This window comes from Sorghum bicolor, chromosome 2, assembly GCF_000003195.3.
Source record: "Sorghum bicolor cultivar BTx623 chromosome 2, Sorghum_bicolor_NCBIv3, whole genome shotgun sequence".
NCBI classification, from domain to species: domain Eukaryota; kingdom Viridiplantae; phylum Streptophyta; class Magnoliopsida; order Poales; family Poaceae; genus Sorghum; species Sorghum bicolor.
This window is the reverse complement of record NC_012871.2, coordinates 63,649,816-63,668,714: the sequence shown is the minus strand read 5'-3', so window position 1 is coordinate 63,668,714 and position 18,899 is coordinate 63,649,816. Positions and strand designations below refer to the sequence as shown.

Sequence of the window (18,899 nt, the reverse complement as noted above, 5' to 3'; positions counted from 1 at the left end):
TTCAAAATTAAAGAAGTTACACGTAGGACAAAGAAGTGAACTAAATTTGGAACCTATTAGTGAGTAGCAAATATAGGCCACTCAACACATGTTCCTTAATAATCATGTGGTACACTCCATTTTGGAGAGTGGTTGAACCTGTGTTTGTTTTACATGGGTCACACATGTTCTAATTCATTGTGTCTATCCGGTTGAACCAAAATAGGGTGGTTAAAAAAGGATACTATACTCCTATTTGATCATCATTTTCAGGGCTATATATATTAGACTCGCATTTGGTTCATCATTTCCAGACGAGAATGGTATTAGACCAAGATTGAGGTGGGTATGTCGTATGCTGCAGAGCACCTTTGAAGATGGTCGAGTCTTCGTCATGCACATAGACATAGGTAACAGGCTTTGCCCTTTGTTATTTGTTGGTTGCGACGATGGTTTTTTTCCTTCTGCTAGATTGTTTTATCTATGAGAGGTTGGTTTGTTAATTAAAAAAATAAATAAACAGATCTCTAACCAGCAACAATGTCGTGAATCCAGGCACGATGGTGGATGGCGCACGCTCCACGTTCTGCGGGCAGTTAAATTGACGCACGGCAAACACACCCGCCAGGCCGCGATAGGAGAGGAGCCAGAAGATTCAGAGTTCCGCAGCACGCAGTGACGCAGGTAACTGAGGTAAGTGACGAGCGACGCCGAGGCAAAGGCGGCCACGGAACCAGGCAGTCCGCCGTTGACAACATGCAAACCTACCGTTCCAATTTTGTTCGCTTGAACTTATCAAACGAATATATCAGCCATTCAATAGTATTTTTTTCTCACAACAAATCAGCAACAGTATTTTTTGTCATGACTTATCAGTCAAATGAACAAGATGCACCAAACTTTGCCTGGCCTAAGGCCTTCCTCTTCTTCGTACTCTTCGTCAAGAGGGAAGAAGCCACAGTCACAAAGTTTATGGGGTGATTGGGTTGTGAAACGAGAGATGATGTTTCGCTCTGGGAGCGAGATTGTTTCACGTCGTGTTTCCAAACGTGGAATCGAGGGCACATGGCACCATACCACGTTTCCATTGACACTAGGAGAAACATTAAAGTCACATATAGCTCGCAGTTGTTTGACATACTCAATCCATCCCAAATTATAAGACGTTTAATTTTTTGACATCAAGTTTGACCACTTGTCTTATTCAAAAATTTATGCAAAATATCACTTCTTTTATCGTGGCTTGGTTTATTAATAAAAGTTCTTCGAGAATGACTTAAATTTGACTATGTTTGCATAAATTTTTTGAATAAGATGAATATGGTCAAACTTGAGGTCAAAAAGTCAAACGTCTTATAATTTGTAATGAAGGGAGTAGTACATAGGATCCTATCTTGATTTAGACCCAGTTTCCTATCTTGATTTAGACCCAGTTTCGACCTATATAGCTAACTATTAGCTGTGTTAGCTAGGAGAAACCAACAAATTGTTAGCTGGATGGTAGGTAAGACATTAGCTAGACTTATTAACCGAGGATCCAAGTAGGTCTTCAGCTATTTTTAGCAGGTAACTATTAATTGTAGGGATCCAAATTTCAAACCAACCCTTACAAATGGCTCCAATGTTTGAAAGGCTTTGGTGTTTCTTCTTTTCTTGATTGGGGGGTTGGGGGGGTGAGGGAGCTGATAGTTTGAATTTTGTGACTTCGGAGTCTCTGGTTTTTAGGATAAGGGCCTGTTTAGATTGGAAACGAAAATTTTTTGCGTGTCACATCGGATGTGTCGGAAGGATGTCGGGAGGGGTTTTTAGAAACTAATAAAAAAACAAATTACATAGCTCGTCAGGAAACTGCAAGACAAATTTATTAAGCATAATTAATCAGTCATTAGCATATGTGGGTTACTGTAGCACTTAAGGCTAATCATGGAGTAACTAGGCTTAAAAGATTCGTCTCGCGATTCTTAACTAAACTGTGTAATTAGTTTATTTTTTTATCTACATTTAATGTTCCATGCATGTGTCCAAAGATTCGATGGGATGGATGAAAAAATTTTTGGTAGGGAACTAAACAGGGCCTAAAGAAAACTTTTGGGTCTATTGTATTTTTTAATTAGAACTTTTGCAACTTTTCAGATAGGTTTATTATTTTGTTCGTTTTTTTGTATGGTCTGTTTGTTGATAATGCACCATCTCTCAGACCGTTTTAGCTTTTTACGGTTAAAATTTCGTCAAAATGTTGTAAATTAAACCAAATACACTCACATCAAATACGTATGTTGCTTAGTACTTCTGCCTATTATAATCTTGTATCAGTACTTCACACAAACTTCATGACTCATTTCAGGATAAGAAGCATTGCATAATTTGAATCCTCAAAGTGGAATATGGATCTTGTAGAACTCTTCGTCACGGCATGTGTTCCGGTCTTTAACATGCTTCTGGTTACCGGTGTTGGGTCGTTCTTAGCAACTGATTTTTCTGGCATACTAACCAAAGAAGCAAGAAAACATTTAAATAATGTAAGTAATGTAAGACTGCACGAAAGCAGCAATAATATTACCAATTGATCTAAACAAAGAGTTTTAACATATCGTGTCATGATTTTATCTTTTATTAATACTGGCCACAGGGCACATCATCCTTTTTTTTTCTAAGATTTCTTTATCTTTTTTCTCTTCAGGTAGTATTTTATGTATTCAGTCCCTCCCTTGTTGCAATCTATTTGGCAAAAACAATCACCATGGAAAGCTTGGCTAAACTGTGAGTATTCAACAATGGCAATTACGAGGCTAAATGCTAACCTAACTATCTAGCGCATCCAAATACTTTTAGTGTATTATTATAATTGTTAATGTGAAATAAATAAGAAGATGACTTATTTTCCCTAATTCAGGTGGTTTATGCCCGTAAATATTCTTCTTGGTTTTACCTTTGGTTTATTCTTTGGATGGATTGTGGTAAGAGTTACAAGAGCACCTGCCAAGCTAAAAGGCCTCATTTTGGGTTGTTGTTCTGCTGGTAACTAAGTGTACTTATATCACCTTTTGTGCAATTATTAGTAATTAATGATTAAACTTCAATTTTTAGATAAACATAGTGTAGAACCTTCAAGTTCTTATTGCTATCTCGGATAGGCTATATGCGTGTCTATTTGCTCTAGATTTCAGTGTTATGTGACTCCCATATGGCTCTAGTTCATATTTGAAGGGAATGGCTCTAGATCAGATTCGATGTGCAGAATAGAACTTACTTTGGAGTTCCGAAATATACGTTCTTTATTTACCCATTTTATTCCTCCAAAAATCTTACAGACATTCAGCTTGAAAGCTAGTTAGAATGATACTAGTGAATAGTCAAGTAAGGAATCAAGATACAAGTGAAAAGGGACAACTGAAGAATCACGTTTCATTGTCAGAAAAACTTAAGTTTTACTGGTAGATACAAGCTTCCGAACACTAGATAGTACTCACTCCATTTCAAACTATAGAATATTTTTACTTTTGTAGATACATAGACTTTGCTATATACACTTAAATATCTATGTCTATAGCAACATAGCAAGAAAGCCAAACTGTCTTACAATTTAGAATGGAAGGAGCAGAACCAAAAAAAATATTTATTGTTATCTTACAAAAATCTCCATAAATTAAACTTTATACAGCGCAGCAGGGGCTAGCTACTACTGGAAAGTCTAATCGCCAAAGCTGATGCAAGCTAGTTTCACAATTAGTAGTATCTTGTACATGTCACCTTCGTTACTTGAATCTAGAAGCCAAACCGAGCTAGTTTATTACCGTATCAACAATTCTAAGGCCCTTTCTCTGAATATTGACCCTGATGAGACATAGAAATGAACTTGGTCACTAACAGTGAAATAGGATGGATATAATAGAGCCCATATTTTGCCCTTTATTAATTATCTTTTCAAAAACTATTGTCAACTTGTTGGTCGAATGCAGGCAATTTGGGCAATCTTTTTCTCATTGTCATTCCAACTCTTTGCAAAGAGAAAGGAAGCCCATTTGGAGCACCTCATGTTTGTCAGAATATTGGACTAGCCTATTCTTCACTCTCCATGGCTGTAAGTAAATTGTTGCTTGAGTATTTACTATTTAGTATATATTTCCAATTCTTGTAAGCCTGCTTATTATGCTTGTAATCAGTTGCAAGACTCAGTGACTAATTTGAATGGCTTGCCAGATCGGTGCTATTTTCCTATGGTCTATTGTGTATAATATTGTTCGTGTCACATCAAACGTGACGCAAGGAGATGACAATGCTCAAACAAATGAAACGAAAGTGTTAAGTTCAGGAAATGCTACAGGAACTATTGTAGAGGAGAACTGCTCCACCTCAAATGATTGCACCAATGAATGTACACTCCCTTTGTTATCGTCGAGAATAGTTCCAGCTAAAAATAAGGTTTGTCAAGGCTGAAAGATTTTTCTTTCACAAGTTGCACTTCTCTATATGTCCTACAGTTTTGCTTGCTTGGGGCACTATAAGATTTGAAGTTGTGTAGGAACCAACGTTGGAGAGAGCACGGAAGTTCTTATCATCAATTTCTCAAGCAATTGACTTGAAGAAACTCTTTGCCCCTGCAACCATTGCAGTGGTACACTGGTTTGATGAGCTATTAACTCTACTTTATTATCACATCATGTTCATTTTTTTTAACTGAAACCCCATGGTAATTGCTGCGATCACTATATCCACAAGATATCTCTGCAACCTTAACATCACAAAAGAAGTCCATTTTGTTTGATCACTTGTCTCTACCGCTTTCAACATAATGAGGCGATCTTTTGTAGATTGTCGGCTTCATAATCGGAGGAACACCTGTGTTGAGAAATGCTATAATTGGCGACAGCGCTCCACTTCGTGTCGTGCAGGAATCGTCTGAATTGATAGGGTACGTATATATAGTTCTACACACTTTCTTAACTTTGTGAGCATACTTGGTCCTCTTGATTAGTTAAATTTTGTTATCTTTCTTTTTTTAACACCGTTGTGTTCATTTGATGTTGCCTTACCCCTTAATTACCTCTAGGTAGTTCCTAGTCTACATATCTAATCAGTTTCATGGGTTATTATGCCCTGTACAGCGGCGGAGCAATTCCATCCGTCACATTGATAATGGGAGCAAACCTACTGAACGGTAACTTTGCTCTCATCACAAACAACAGTGTCATGCATATAACGTTGTGTTATCTTTAACTGTCATATTATGACATTGCAAAACACATATATCGAATCTGATGAGCACAAGCATGATCGATGCGTGACGTGGAACCTTTGCCAGGAGTACGAGGCGGCGCAAGTGTTCCACCGTCGGTAATAGTCGGTGTCATAGTTGTGAGATACATTCTGCTCCCGCTGCTCGGCACGGCGCTGGTGAACGGAGCCGTCCGGATGGGCCTCATCCAGCCAGACCCGTTGTACCAATTCATCCTCCATCTGCAGTACGCCGTGCCACCCGCAATGAACATCGGTAATATAATAATGCACCAACTGCGTAGCCTAGTCAATTTATTTTTCGAAGATATTATGTGTGCTCGTCTGCTCGAGATGGGGCGAAAAAAAGGTCGTAGCAAGTGAAGTGTGTGCTGTTATTTTTTTTCCAGGGACTATAATGCAGCTGTTTGGCGTCGGAGAGAGCGAGTGCTCGGTGATCCTCGTCTGGGTGTACGCGCTCGCCCCTGTCACCGTGACCATCTGGTCCGCCTTCTTCATGTGGACGCTGTCGTGAGCTCGCGACAACAGGACACACCAGGCCGGAAAATGTTGTACATTGTTGATAGAGTAAGAAATTTGTAAAATGAAATTGAAACACCTCTGCTTTCGCCACCAGAGAGAACTCGGCGGCGTCGATGGGCAGGAAGCACGAGCACGGCCGTCCTGCCTGCTGTCTAAGGATAGAGACGGTGCTCCAAACAAATACCCATGATTCTTCTCTAATCGTTTAGTTTATTAAATTATATTGAAGAAAAACCACAAACATTCATTTGAAGAGCCATCTCCATCGATACCGCCGCTCAGCGGGCTTCAGGCACTCGAGTACGAGACAACTGCGGCCGGTAGCCTGCACTCCTACAGGCAGTGCCTTGCCGTCCCGTGCCATCCCCTCTAGGCCTCTACTGTACAGCGAACGCAGGCCGTGGCAGGAACGCACGGCCGCGGCGTGATCTCTGCTGCCTCTGCGTGAGAATGACGTCCCAGCCCAATACCCTCATATTTTCTTCTTTTCATGTTTTATTATTTTCCCCTTTTTCTTTTCTCCTTTTTCACTGGAGGAGTACGGGACTGCCACGCGTGCTGCCGGCCAGGGGTAGAACGTCGTGCCCTCCTACGTGCTGACCGGTAAGATTATTTTTGCATTTTAAGGACATATACGTTTGTACTCCCTCTACCACTAGAATTATATTGAGATGTGTATTTGCACAGTTCTCAATGTAAATTTAGTGGTGAAGGGTCGTAGCCACACAAAGGCGTCAAGATTCATGCAGCTCGGAATAGGCGTCTGAATAGGCGTTTGCGGGGTGGGACGCAGAGGCCCAGGACGTGGCATTGAGTGATGGGGCTCGGTGAAGGACGAGGTGGTCAGAGCTGGCACGATGGATGCGAGTATGCCCGAGGCCAGGGTCGGAGCGGGGGTGTGGGAGGTGGCCGGAGCTAGAGCTACCATGGTGGTGGTGGCGGAGGCCAGGGCTAGAGCCAGAGCTAGGGCGGTAGAGGCAGAGGCAGAGGCAGGGACGCTAGAGGTCCTGGCGACATCGACACGATGGAGGGTGTTGGAGCCAAAGCTGGGCGGACGAGGTGGCCGCAGGCGTAGCAATGGCGACGAGCAGCGCCGTGCGAAGTGCTAGAGATTGATCGATGGAAAAATCTATTCACTAGTGGGGCCACAAAGAACCGATGGCCAGGATAAGCCGTGCGGCTACATATACGAGCGGGCGTGTCTTACCAACTACGACGACAATGTGTGTAGCATGCCACATGTGTAAAATAGCAAATTCGATGTTAAAACTTTTCTTATTTAGTAAATTTGTAAGTGTTATCCTAAAGAGACGAGTGGTAATTGTTATAATAATAAAAATGTAACTTTCCCGCTTAGTTGGAGTAGTTTTGACTAAATATAATCTTTATTGACCAGAAGCAAAAAGATATTGAAAGTTATTGCTTTTTTACTTCATTTCCGCATTGCAGTTCACTATTTTTTCTAATTTTTGTGAAGTGTTCATTACAATATATATGACATCTATAAGTATAAATAATAAATAAACTATCAAGATATATTTATTGAATGATTTAACAAAACTTACTTTATATCACAGATGTTGATGTATTTTGTATATAAGTAAATTTGTTTAAGCGAACTAAATTTAGCAAATGGACCATGCAACACATGTTCTTTAATAGTCATGTGGTACACTGCGTGGATAGTGTTTGTAAGTCATATTTGGTTTACATGAGAGGCGCGTGTTTTAATTCATTTTGTCTATTTGGTTAAACCAAAGTGGCGTGCTTAAAAAAAGAGATATTATATTCTTTTTTATGGTCATTTTGAGGGCTATATATTAGACTCGCTTTTGGTCCATCATTCCAAACAAGGATCTACGCTATTGAAGACGATCGATTCTTCGTCGTGCACGTAGGTAATAAGGCTTTGTCCTTGGTTTGTTGGTTGGGACAAGGGTTTGTCTCCTTTTATTTAATTGTTTTTTTGGAAGGTTATTAGGTGGAACCATACCAATGAATAATTATTTGTATGACTTATGTAGAGGCTAATATCTCTTAGGCCAGTCTCAATGTATGTTTCATGAGAGTGTCATGCACATTAAATAAGATGCCACATAAGCAAAATTGCTGACTTGGCAGAGTTATTAAATAAAGGAGTTTCATTCAATGAGTGAGCTCGGTTACTAGTTTATCGTTTTGGTAACTGTGTCATGAAACGTGGAGAGTTTCATAGCGTTGTTTCCAAGGTTGCCATGTCATATGAAATGCAATAAAACTTGGATGAAATGTCCACTCTCAATGGAGAGTTTCATTCTATAGTTTCATAAGCATTTAATTTCAAGACCATAGAGAGTTGGTAATCGTGCCAAGAGAATTTCATCTAGATGAAACTCATTTCTTCTCTCTTCTTAAATACACTGTCATGTCATCTAAAATGACTATGTAGTAAACTATTTAATGTGAATGAAACTCAGATTAAACTCCCACTGATACTAGCCTTATAAAGCAAAATCCCACCGCAATATTTCTCTACAATTTCTCGTGAAGTCATATTATCTCAAGACCTCACCAAATCAGTAAGCTCAGTTATAAATTGCGGCCCCACCAAATACCAACGAAGAACGAAGAGACATCCAAATAATTGCGGCAAAATCATGGAGGAACCAAGGGTCATGTAACAGTATTTATCCATCATAGACCTAGGACCCCACACAACAAATTAGAATTTTTACCATACCAGTCGCTTCCTCTCCTCAATGCGAGCAACTCCAACAGTTTGCTAAAATTCATTTGGTAAATCTATAGTTTTGCCAAGTCTCAAAACCAAATGCTAAGTGAAAAAAGAAGTCTTCTCCAACAGTTTGCTATTTGGACTTGGCAAAAGAATTTAACATCCTAGGATTTTTACCAAAATCATAAAATTGAGCCTCCAACAAGTTGGCAAAACTAGTTGGCAAATTGGTATATACACGTGATGCCAAACGATGGAGGACTTAACATATTTGTCAAGTGAAGGGAGAATTTTGCCAAACTCACAAAATTGTCAAGTAGTTTTGTCATTAGAGGCTATTTTTTGTGATTTTAACAAAAATCCTAAGATGTCAAGTACTTTTAAAAACTACATATTTTGCCTTGGCCGAAGCCACCACATAGCTGGATATGTACTCTCGACGGCAGCCCGTGCCCGTGTCTACTACTATCATGAGGTGGAATGCAAACTAACCGGCAGTCTGGCACTATACAGCATACGCCATCAATCTACAGATTCATCACATTGGCTCCATAAATGAGTATCACAACAAATTTCAGGACTACCGCTGCTGTACATGCTTCCTCTTCCTCTCTCGCTAGAGAATCAATTCTCTCCCAGAAACTATATTCTCCACAAATCATGGTCAGGTATTTCTCTCTTGTTTCAGTGTATTACAATATATAATCATCCATTTTTTGATTCTACAGTTTCTCCTTACTGTAATGTGATTGCTCATTTATTTCTTTATTTTTTGCACATATCAGCCTTTTCTATTTATATAAATTTGACGTTTCAGTTCTATCGATCACAAGTTTAATTTAAAGTATTATTAGAGAACAAACCATACCATTTGAATTTTGGACATGTTCTTACGTGTTCAAATAAAAAATGGCATGTGCTCATAGTTTATCCGAGATACACTAATCCTATGATTAAGAATTATGTTATGTCATCCAGATATTCAACGCACACACATCTTATATGCTAAGCGCGTTTCAAGGTTGATATGGGGATTATGCTGATGCACTTTTGCGCCCATTTGCGTTTCATATGCCATATAAAATGTGTCCATTGTTCATCCTAATGGTTTTTATATTTCCCCTCTAGGATATATAGTATTATATTTCATCTTGCTATCCCTAAATAATTGCTTTCATGTTCTATAATATTTTCTTCATTCATCAATCATCATCAATCTATTCGCTTGAGCTTATCTGTTAGCCATTAAACAATATTTTTCTCTCATAACAAATCACGAACAATACTTTCTACGATGACTTATGAGCCTATCCTAAAATCATGTGGCAACGTGGGGAATTCCTCTTGTAAAAGATAAAAGAGATCTCTACTGTAGCATGAATACACGCAATCGACAGTGTTTAGTGGGTAGTCCACTTAAGAGTCTGTTTGGTTCCCCTTGCTAAAGTTTAGCCAGTTAAACTTTAGTTACTTTAATAGATAAAGTTCTAAATACACTAACTAAAAAAACTAAAATAGTTTAGTTCTACTAGTCACCTAAGAGTAACCAAAATAATTTTAGTAGCTAAAATTTAGAAAGTGCAAACATTCCCTAAATTGACCCACCACAAACAAACCCGCCAGGTTCTTTAAAAAAAAAAAGAACACCAGGCCGCGACAGGAGCAAGAAAATTCAGAAGTTCCAGCACGCAGTGACGTAGGTTGCGGGTTGCCTGATCAGTGGCCATCGACACCGAGGCAAAGGCGGCCACGGAACCAGCCAGCCCGCCACAGGCAATCGCCCATTGGCCCGCCGTCGCGGCCGCCACTAGTAGCTTTATATATATCTCGGTCACTGCCTCGTGGACTCGTGGTCCGGGCAACGCAATTCCGATCAGAAGAGTGGGAGAGCCCGGAGCCCAGAGAGGCGGAGCGCTCCCGTTGGCCCTTCTCCACATTGGACATCGTCTAGCTCGATCGGCGCGGCTGTTGAGGTACGTCGTGGATCGCGTTACGATCCAACTCTGACGCTGTGCTTGAGCGATCGCTCCCATTTTCCTTCCTCTATCAGGATCGATCAGCTGGATCCCACCTATGCTCAGCTGGTCCAGAGGATCCCCAGCTATGTTCTTGAAATCTCGGTAGGACTTCTCGAGTTCTCGTTCAGTTTCGTTTAATCACGGCGTCCTAAATGGTTGCTAAATAACTAGTTTAGAAGAATTTCATAGACTATCAAAAAGAAAGATCAAATAACTAGTGATTAAGTGTAGCACGATCTTTTTAAAAACACATCTCTCACAACTTATATAATTTTTCACTGTAATGTTTTTTTTTATATCTCATCTAACTAGCTAGCTATATGTAAATTAGCATTGCGAACGGCCTGGATATGAACTTTCTACAGTTTGTGCGAGATTCAATGCGGGCGCCTCTCTCTCTCTGGGCCAGTGTGATGTTAAACACAGGTTGTTAGCGTAGCCATTAGCCAGTACTGAACTGAAAGTCTGAAACCCCACTCGATCTGGATGGGTGCTTTCTGGTTTTAATATTTGTTTTAGACAGCTTTATGGTTTTTCTTTTGACGAAATGACAGCTTTATGGTTTTGGTATTTGCGCTTGAGTCGTGACTCACACACAGATATGACACGTTTGGCTGCCGGCCTCAGGCTGCCAGCCAAATATTGGCCGTTGGCAGCATGCAAACCGACCCGTTTGGAATTATTTGGCTGGCCGGAGATGGTAGCCAAAATTTTTGGCTGGCCTAGCTCAGACGTAGGCGTCGTAGATTATTTCTGTGAGACTGCGACCAGTCTCCGGCTGATCCTGGGCAGCAGATTTTTGAGCCGAAATTTGCCCAGCCCAATCTTTTGGCACGGCAACTAATATAAGGCCTTGTTTAGTTGCCGAAATGAAAATTTTTTGACAACGGTAGCACTTTCTGTTGTTTATGGTAAATTATATTATTTAATTATGGACTAACTAGGTTTAAAAGATTTATCTCGTGATTTACAGGCAAACTGTGTAATTAGTTTTTGTTTTTAACTATATTTACTGATTCATGCATGTGCCGCAAAATTCAATATAACGAGTAATCTTGAAAAGTTTTTGGTTTTTAGGGTGAACTAAACAAGGCCTAACATCAGCGACTGAATGTGCCCTAAGGCATTCCTCTTCTTCCTGCTCTTTGTACTCGCACTTATTTGACATAGGCACGTGCTTGATTCCAGAGAGACCTTGCCTCTGCCTTGGCTCGCCTATGCCGGCACCGGAAACGAGGACTTTGCTTGCTCGGGCGAGCCGATCTGACTCTCCTACGCGAGCGAGGCAAACCTCGCTAGCTCAATCCCCAAGGAGCTTGAGCAAGGGAAGTAGATTTTTGCGTAGAAATTTGCCCAGCCCAAGCTTTAGCACGGCTACTATCATCAGCAATCAAATGTGCACTAAGACAAGTTTCAATGAAGTTTTATGGGAATTTTATGCACATTAAATAGGGTACCAATTTGGAGTTTTCTTATAAAACAAGGATGAGAGAGAAGGAAACATTTCATCCCCATGAAACGTATCAATGTCATTTTCAAGACATAAAAAACCACATGAAACCCCTACTGAGAAGACTCGATTCATTTCATCGGACACGAGCCGGTCGCAGGGGCGGTCATAGATGAGAGCTCGATGCCGGTCGTAGGCGCAGTCGCTGATCGCAGGCCATGGGAGCGAGCACGAGTGGGACCTCGGCCGTTGTCTCTGCTGGTCGTGGGAGTGGTAGCGGGCATGAGCCCGGCCGTGGGCTCCACCGGCCGCAGGAGTGGGCACAGGCGAGAGCTCGAACGCTGGCTCCACCAATCGCGAGAGCGAGCACGAGTAGGAGCTCGGCAGCTGGCACCACTAGCAAGATCGACTTCATCGCTGGCCACCGATGTCGTGTCTGCCTCTGCCTACGCATCCATGTTGGTGGTGGTGGGTCAAATCTTTGGCCTCTCGTCTTGATCCATCGGCGAGATCGACTTTGCCGAGCCACGGTTTCATGGTCACGATGGAGAGAGAAAAAAGGAGAGATTGGTTTGACCCTAAAAAGACTAAAATAACCCATAAAATTGTGCAATGAAACGATCCACTTAGGGAAGACCTGTTTCATGTCTTAAAAACTTGGAGGTGAAATCTTATATTGAAATTGGCCTAAGGCCTTTCTCTTCTTCCTACACTTTCTACTTGCACTTATTTGCGCACTTGGTTCGAGCGAGACCTTGCCTAACCTCGCATTGCCCACGCTGACACGAGAAATGAGGACCTTGCCGAGCATGGCAAACCACACCAGCGCAGTCCCTAAGAAGCTTGAGCTATCCGTCCTTGCTATCGTCGCTCGGCAAGGCAGCACAGTGACAGGCAAAGGATCCAAGCGCGTGTATAGACCTGTCTTGACTTTGGTCTTATTTAGATCTAACTATTAGTTATGTTAGCTAGAGAAAAACCAACTAATAGTTAATTTTTAGTTATGTGGTAGGTAAGACATTAACTGAACTTATATTAGCTAAATATCTAAATAAGTCATTGAATATTTTTTAGCAGATAACTATTAGAGCTTCCCAACGCTCCATGTTGGCGTGCTGCCCCAGCCTCTAATTGTGCATCAAGATTCCATGTCATACAGTTTAGTGGTCTCAAAAGTGGTCTTGGTATCTTGTAGAGGAACTATTAGCTTCAACTGGCAAATGGTAGAAACTGCTATCCAAGAGTGCACTGGGATCAAAAGCAGTAGCCTCATTGAGAGAGAAGGAAAGCTGAAAAACAACAATATACTCTAATAACATGGGCTTTCTTTTTTGCTGCAAGATAGCCTCTAATTGTGCATCAAGATTCCATGTCATACAGTTTAGTGGTCTCAAAAGTGGTCTTGGTATCTTGTAGAGGAACTATTAGCTTCAACTGGCAAATGGTAGAAACTGCTATCCAAGAGTGCACTGGGATCAAAAGCAGTAGCCTCATTGAGAGAGAAGGAAAGCTGAAAAACAACAATCTACTCTAATAACATGGGCTTTCTTTTTTACTGCAAGATAGCAATGAGGAGAAGAGCAGACATGGACAGGTGGTGGTCTTGATTTTTTTTCTTGGCATACGTGGAGCTTATTTTAGTATGAGGCTAACACGGATGTTTGCCTCTATTGTGCATGCCCTTAGTCGTAGGATCAAATAGACCCTTATACCATGACTCCTTTTAAATGGCTTTGGTGTTGTTCCTTCTTTTCTTGACTCTGGGGAAACTGATAGTTTGAGCTATGTGGGAGAGTAGAGAGAGCACTGGTGTTTTTTTTTGGATAAGCAAACTTTAAGGTGTATTGTATTTTTTTTAGAACTTTTACCACTTTTTACATATGTTCGTTGTTTTGTTTGCTTTTGTTTCTATGATTTTTTTTGTTGATAAATAACATCTCTCATACCGTCTTATATTAGCTAGCTTTGTACGGTTAAAAGTTCATCAAAATGTTATAAATTTAACTAAATCCTCACATCAAACTTAAAGATTATGTTGATTAGTACTTCTGCCTATTATAACTATCCATCAAGTACTTCACACAAACTTTATGATTCATTTCAGGATAAGAAGCATTGCATAATTCGGAACCCTCAAAGTAAATTATGGGTCTCATAGAACTCTTCGCCACGGCATGTGTCCCGGTCTTTAACATGCTTCTGATAACCGGAGTTGGATCATTTTTAGCAACTGATTTTGCTGGCATACTAAGCAAAGAAGCAAGAAAATATTTGAACAATGTAAGCAAAGTAATTTTATTAATTGATCTACAACAAAGAGTTTTAACATATTGTGTCATAATTTTTATCTTATTAATAATGCTCACGGCCACAGCATCATTTTCTAAAGTTTTCTATATCTATTTTTTTAATCTTCAGATAGTATTTTATGTATTCAATCCCTCCCTTGTTGCAATATACTTGGCAAAAACAATCACCATGGAAAGCTTGGCAAAACTGTGAGTATTCAATAATGGCAATTAAATGGTTAAATGCTTCCCTGGCTATCTGGCATATCCAAATACTTCTTGTGTATTATTATAATTTTGAATGAGAAATAAATAAGAGGGTTACTTATTTTCCCTAATCCAGGTGGTTTATGCCAGTAAATATTCTTCTTGCTTTTATCTTTGGTCTATTCTTTGGATGGATTGTGGTAAAAGTTACAAGAGCACCTGCCAAGCTAAAAGGCCTCATTTTGGGATGTTGTTCTGCTGGTAAGTAACTGTACTTATACACCATTTTTCAATTATCAGTAAATAAATAATGATTAAACTTCAGTTTTTAGATAAACATAGCGTAGGACGTTCAAATGCTTATTATTGCTATCTCAGATAGGCTAGATGCATGTCTATTTGCTCTAGCTTTTGGTGCTTTGTGAAGGAGCAATTATTCCCTGCCACTACTAGAAATACTGATAGCCAAAGCTGATGCAAGTTTAGTTTCACAAAATATTTTTTTGTTATCTTACAAAAGTCATCGTCTTTATAGTTTATACAGTGCGGTAGGGGCCTGCCACTACTGAAACCCTGATAGCCAAAACTGATGCAAGTTTAGTTTGACAATTAGTAGTATCTTGTACATGTCAAGACAACCTTCCTTGCTTGAATCTAGAAGCCAAAACGAGCTATTTCATTACCGGATCAGCAATTCTAAGGCTCTTTCTCTGAATATAGTCTGCTCTTATCTATGCAATGTTATGGAGTTATTAACATATTTAACCCTCATCATTAGACACAGAACTAGTCTTTAGCAGTGAAATAGGACGGATTTAGTACAACTCATATTTTGTTATTTTCTTATCTTTTCAAAAACCATTATCAACTTGCTGGTGCAGGCAATTTGGGCAATATTTTTCTCATCATCATTCCAGCTCTTTGCAAAGAGAAAGGAAGCCCGTTTGGAGCACCTGATGTTTGTCAGGATATTGGACTAGCATATTCTTCACTCTCACTGGCTGTAAGTCAGTTGCTGCTCAAGTATTTAGCATAATTTCCAGTCCTTGTAAGCCTGCTTTTGCTTGTAATCAGTTGAAATAGTCAGTCACTAACGATAACGTGAGTGGCTTGGTGCAGATCGGTGCTGTTTTCCTTTGGTCGATTGTGTATAACATTGTTCATGTCACATCAAACGTGACGGAAGGAGATGATAGTGCTCAAACAAATGAAACAAAAGTGTTAAATTCTGGAAATGCTACAGGAGCTATTGCAGAAGAGAACTGCTCCACCTCAAATGACTGCACCGATGAATGTGCACTTCCTTTGATATCGACGAGCATACGTCCAATTAAAGATAAGGTTTGTCGATGCCGAAAGATCTTTCTTCCATAAGTTGCGCTGCTCTATATGTTCTACAGTTTTCCTTGCTTGCTTTCAGCACTATAATAAGATTTTCAATTGTGTAGGAACCAATGTTGGGGAGAGGATGGAAGTTTTTGTCATCAATTTCTAAAACAGTTGACTTGAAGAAGCTCTTTGCTCCTTCAACCATTGCAGTGGTATGCTGGTTTGACGAGTTATTAACTCTATTTTAGTATCATGTTTATTTTTTCATTGAAACCCAATGATAATTGATGCGGTCAAAACTATATTCACAAGATATATCTGCAACCTTAAAATCGCAAAAGAAGACCATTTTATTTGATCGCCTGTCACTACCGATTTCAACATAATGATACAATCTATGTACCTTTTATAGATTGTTGGCTTCATAATTGGAGGAACACCTCTGATTAGAAATGCTATAATTGGCGAAAGCGCCCCACTTCGTGTCCTGCAGGAATCGTCTGAATTGATAGGGTACAGTTCTACACTTTCTTTACTTTCTCAACATACCTGGTCCTCTTGATCAGTTAATTTTGTTATCCTTTTTTTGTTGATCCAGTTGTGTTCATTTGATGTTGCCTTACCTCTTGCCTCTAGTTAGCCTGCATATCTAATCATTTTCATGGGTTATGTCTTGTATAGTGGAGGCGCAATTCCATCCGTCACATTGATAATGGGAGCAAACCTTCTGAACGGTAACCCTTTGCTTTGATCACAAACAACACTATCATGCACATAAATATAATGCTGAGAAACACATAAATCGAATCTGATGAGCACAAGCATGATGGATGATGCATGAAACTCTTACCAGGAGTACAAGGCGGGGCAAGTGTTCCACCGTCAGTGATAGCCGGTGTCATAGTTGTCAGATACATTCTGCTCCCGCTGCTCGGCACGGCGCTGGTGAAAGGAGCAGTCTGGCTGGGCCTCATCCAGCCAGACCCCCTATACCAGTTCATCCTCCATCTGCAGTACGCCGTGCCACCCGCAATGAACATCGGTATAATATACTCTCCTATAATGCACACCCTGCATAGTCTAGTCATCTTATTTTCACAGTTATTATGCATGTTCGAGGGAGGAGAAAAAAGGTCGTAGCAAGTGAAATGGATGCTATTTTTTTCCAGGGACTATAATGCAGCTGTTTGGCGTTGGGGAGAGCGAGTGCTCGGTGATCTTTGTGTGGGTGTATGCGCTCGCCTCCGTCGCCGTGACCATCTGGTCCGCCTTCTTCATGTGGATGCTGTCGTGAACTCGCGTCAGGACACGCGAGGCTAGAAGCGTTAGAGATTTGGGAAATGGAATTAAAACATCTCTCGTTTGGCCACTAGAGAGAACTGGCAGCGTCTATCTAATGGATGGAAACATTTATATTATTTAAACTAGCGTGCCAGTCCATATATAGAACTTTGGCTCTCTTTGTTTATTTCATATAAAACTCTGTAATTTGGGCAGTGTACATCCTCGGATGTAGAGGCCGGATTTTATATCCTTTATTTAAAAAATCTACAGGAAGCACGTGCACGGCCATCCTTCCTGCCCGCCGCTACGCGGTCGTATATTGGAAAGCGCAAGTGTCGCGACCATATCGGGTCCCCAAAAAAAATTAGGGATCCCTAGTTTGTAATTAGTTATTAAGTCTAATTAGCTTAAGCTCAGTTAGCCTAAGTGATAATTGCTTTTTAATTTCATGACGCGGCTCACAAGAATCATTATGCAAGAGTTTATCGATCACCTATATGAGGCTCTGTTCACTTGTTTTATAAGCGATACTTTTTTTACCAGCCAGCAATGAACAGTATTTTCAATCATGACTTCTCTAACCAACGAACATGCTCTATCGTGATGTTTCAACTCTTGAGTTAATCCACCGTGACTATATTGCCTTCCATGCGACAATCCAATACACCTGGCATTAGCATCAACCTTCACTTAGCGGGCAGTGCATCCAACACCATTACATTTAACAAGACAAGGAAACACTTGCTATGACAAGTTTTTTGTAGCTACCACCAGACGTCCATTAAGTCTTTCCTACTGCTTGTTCATTTTATTTTTCTTCTCGAGCCACATGCCTTCTCAATTATTAATCTCATCTAAGTTCTAGGCCCATTTGGATCCTAGGGCTAAAAATTAGCCTATGTTTAGCCCTCTAACCACAAATTAGCCCTCATTAGCTCTTATTAGTTTAGAATTAGCCCACAAATAGATTGGATACATGAAGCCAAAAAAAGTAGCTTATCTTAACTTTATCTGACACAAGTGGGACCCAACAGGTCTAGAAGACTGCATGTGCCCTCTTGGAGGAGAGCGTAGAGGAGAGAGTTGCGACTTGCACTAGGGAGGTACGTCATCGCCCTACCACTGTGTGGGTGCGTGACCGTTGGAGCTTAGGCTGCAGAGGCGTTGGGGCTTTCCGCGTAGTTGCCATGGCTCGAGGCGTAGCCACCATGGCTTGCCACGCGAGCGACTACCGAGGCTCAGTACGAAGCCGCCAGGGCCGGACGCAAGTAGAGCCCACCATGGTGCGGGCGTCCAAGGTTAGGGTGAGGTTACGAATGGGGAATTCCGAATGAGACATCAGGAGAAAATGATGAGTTGAGGAAGAAGAAATAGGGGGAGAGAGAAGGGTGTTTTAGTCATTTTATGTTTTTGTCTACCATGTGAAGTTGTTTTGCGAAACGGGTGACAAAAAAGGTTAGCTTCACCGAAAGATCTGCTCATTGAGCTAAAACCATAAAAAAATAGCTTCACGAGTGAAGTTGAGCTCTACCAAATGGGCCTTAGACTCGTATTTGGTTCATCATTTCAAAAGAGAATGGTGGGCCAAGATTGAAGGGAGCATGTCATATGCTAGAGAGTGCCATCGAAGATGATGGACTCTTTGTCATGCACAGAGATTGTATGTAGGTTTAGTTACATTAGGACTCTGAGTTATATTTGGCACTATATGGTAGAGTTGGTGTTGAACTCTCTAACTTGGTCTCCTCATAAATATAAGAGGAGGACTGTTGTTGTAACTATGATGACATAGCAACATGTTCACAGGAGGGCAGTGGCATGTTGCTGGGACCCTGGAGCGGCCAATGTTGCTGATATTGAGGAGGAGCGCCTGT

The 18,899-nt window shown here is 40.7% G+C and overlaps 2 protein-coding genes across 3 annotated transcripts; both read left to right on the top strand.

Annotated features, from left to right (window-relative positions):
- On the top strand, positions 315-5,989 carry LOC8066930 (protein PIN-LIKES 3). Its single transcript, XM_021452864.1, has 12 exons — positions 315-389; positions 535-672; positions 2,324-2,498; positions 2,660-2,739; positions 2,873-2,997; positions 3,939-4,060; positions 4,180-4,401; positions 4,502-4,594; positions 4,791-4,891; positions 5,085-5,137; positions 5,282-5,470; positions 5,604-5,989. Exons 3-12 carry the CDS (start codon positions 2,364-2,366, stop codon positions 5,726-5,728), a joined length of 1,245 nt encoding a protein of 414 aa, XP_021308539.1. The 5' UTR covers positions 315-389; positions 535-672; positions 2,324-2,363; the 3' UTR covers positions 5,729-5,989.
- Positions 10,267-17,312, top strand: LOC8064861 (protein PIN-LIKES 3). Of its 2 annotated transcripts, none has more exons than XM_002462535.2 (11): positions 10,267-10,422; positions 14,022-14,197; positions 14,336-14,415; positions 14,549-14,673; positions 15,294-15,415; positions 15,532-15,753; positions 15,861-15,953; positions 16,154-16,254; positions 16,423-16,475; positions 16,595-16,783; positions 16,911-17,312. In XM_002462535.2, the coding sequence occupies exons 2-11, from the start codon at positions 14,063-14,065 to the stop codon at positions 17,033-17,035; spliced, it is 1,245 nt and encodes a 414-aa protein (XP_002462580.1). In that variant the 5' UTR covers positions 10,267-10,422; positions 14,022-14,062; the 3' UTR covers positions 17,036-17,312. The 2 variants fall into 2 exon arrangements, with proteins under 2 accessions (XP_002462580.1, XP_021309632.1); XM_021453957.1 differs by lacking the exon at positions 10,267-10,422 and adding an exon at positions 10,454-10,569.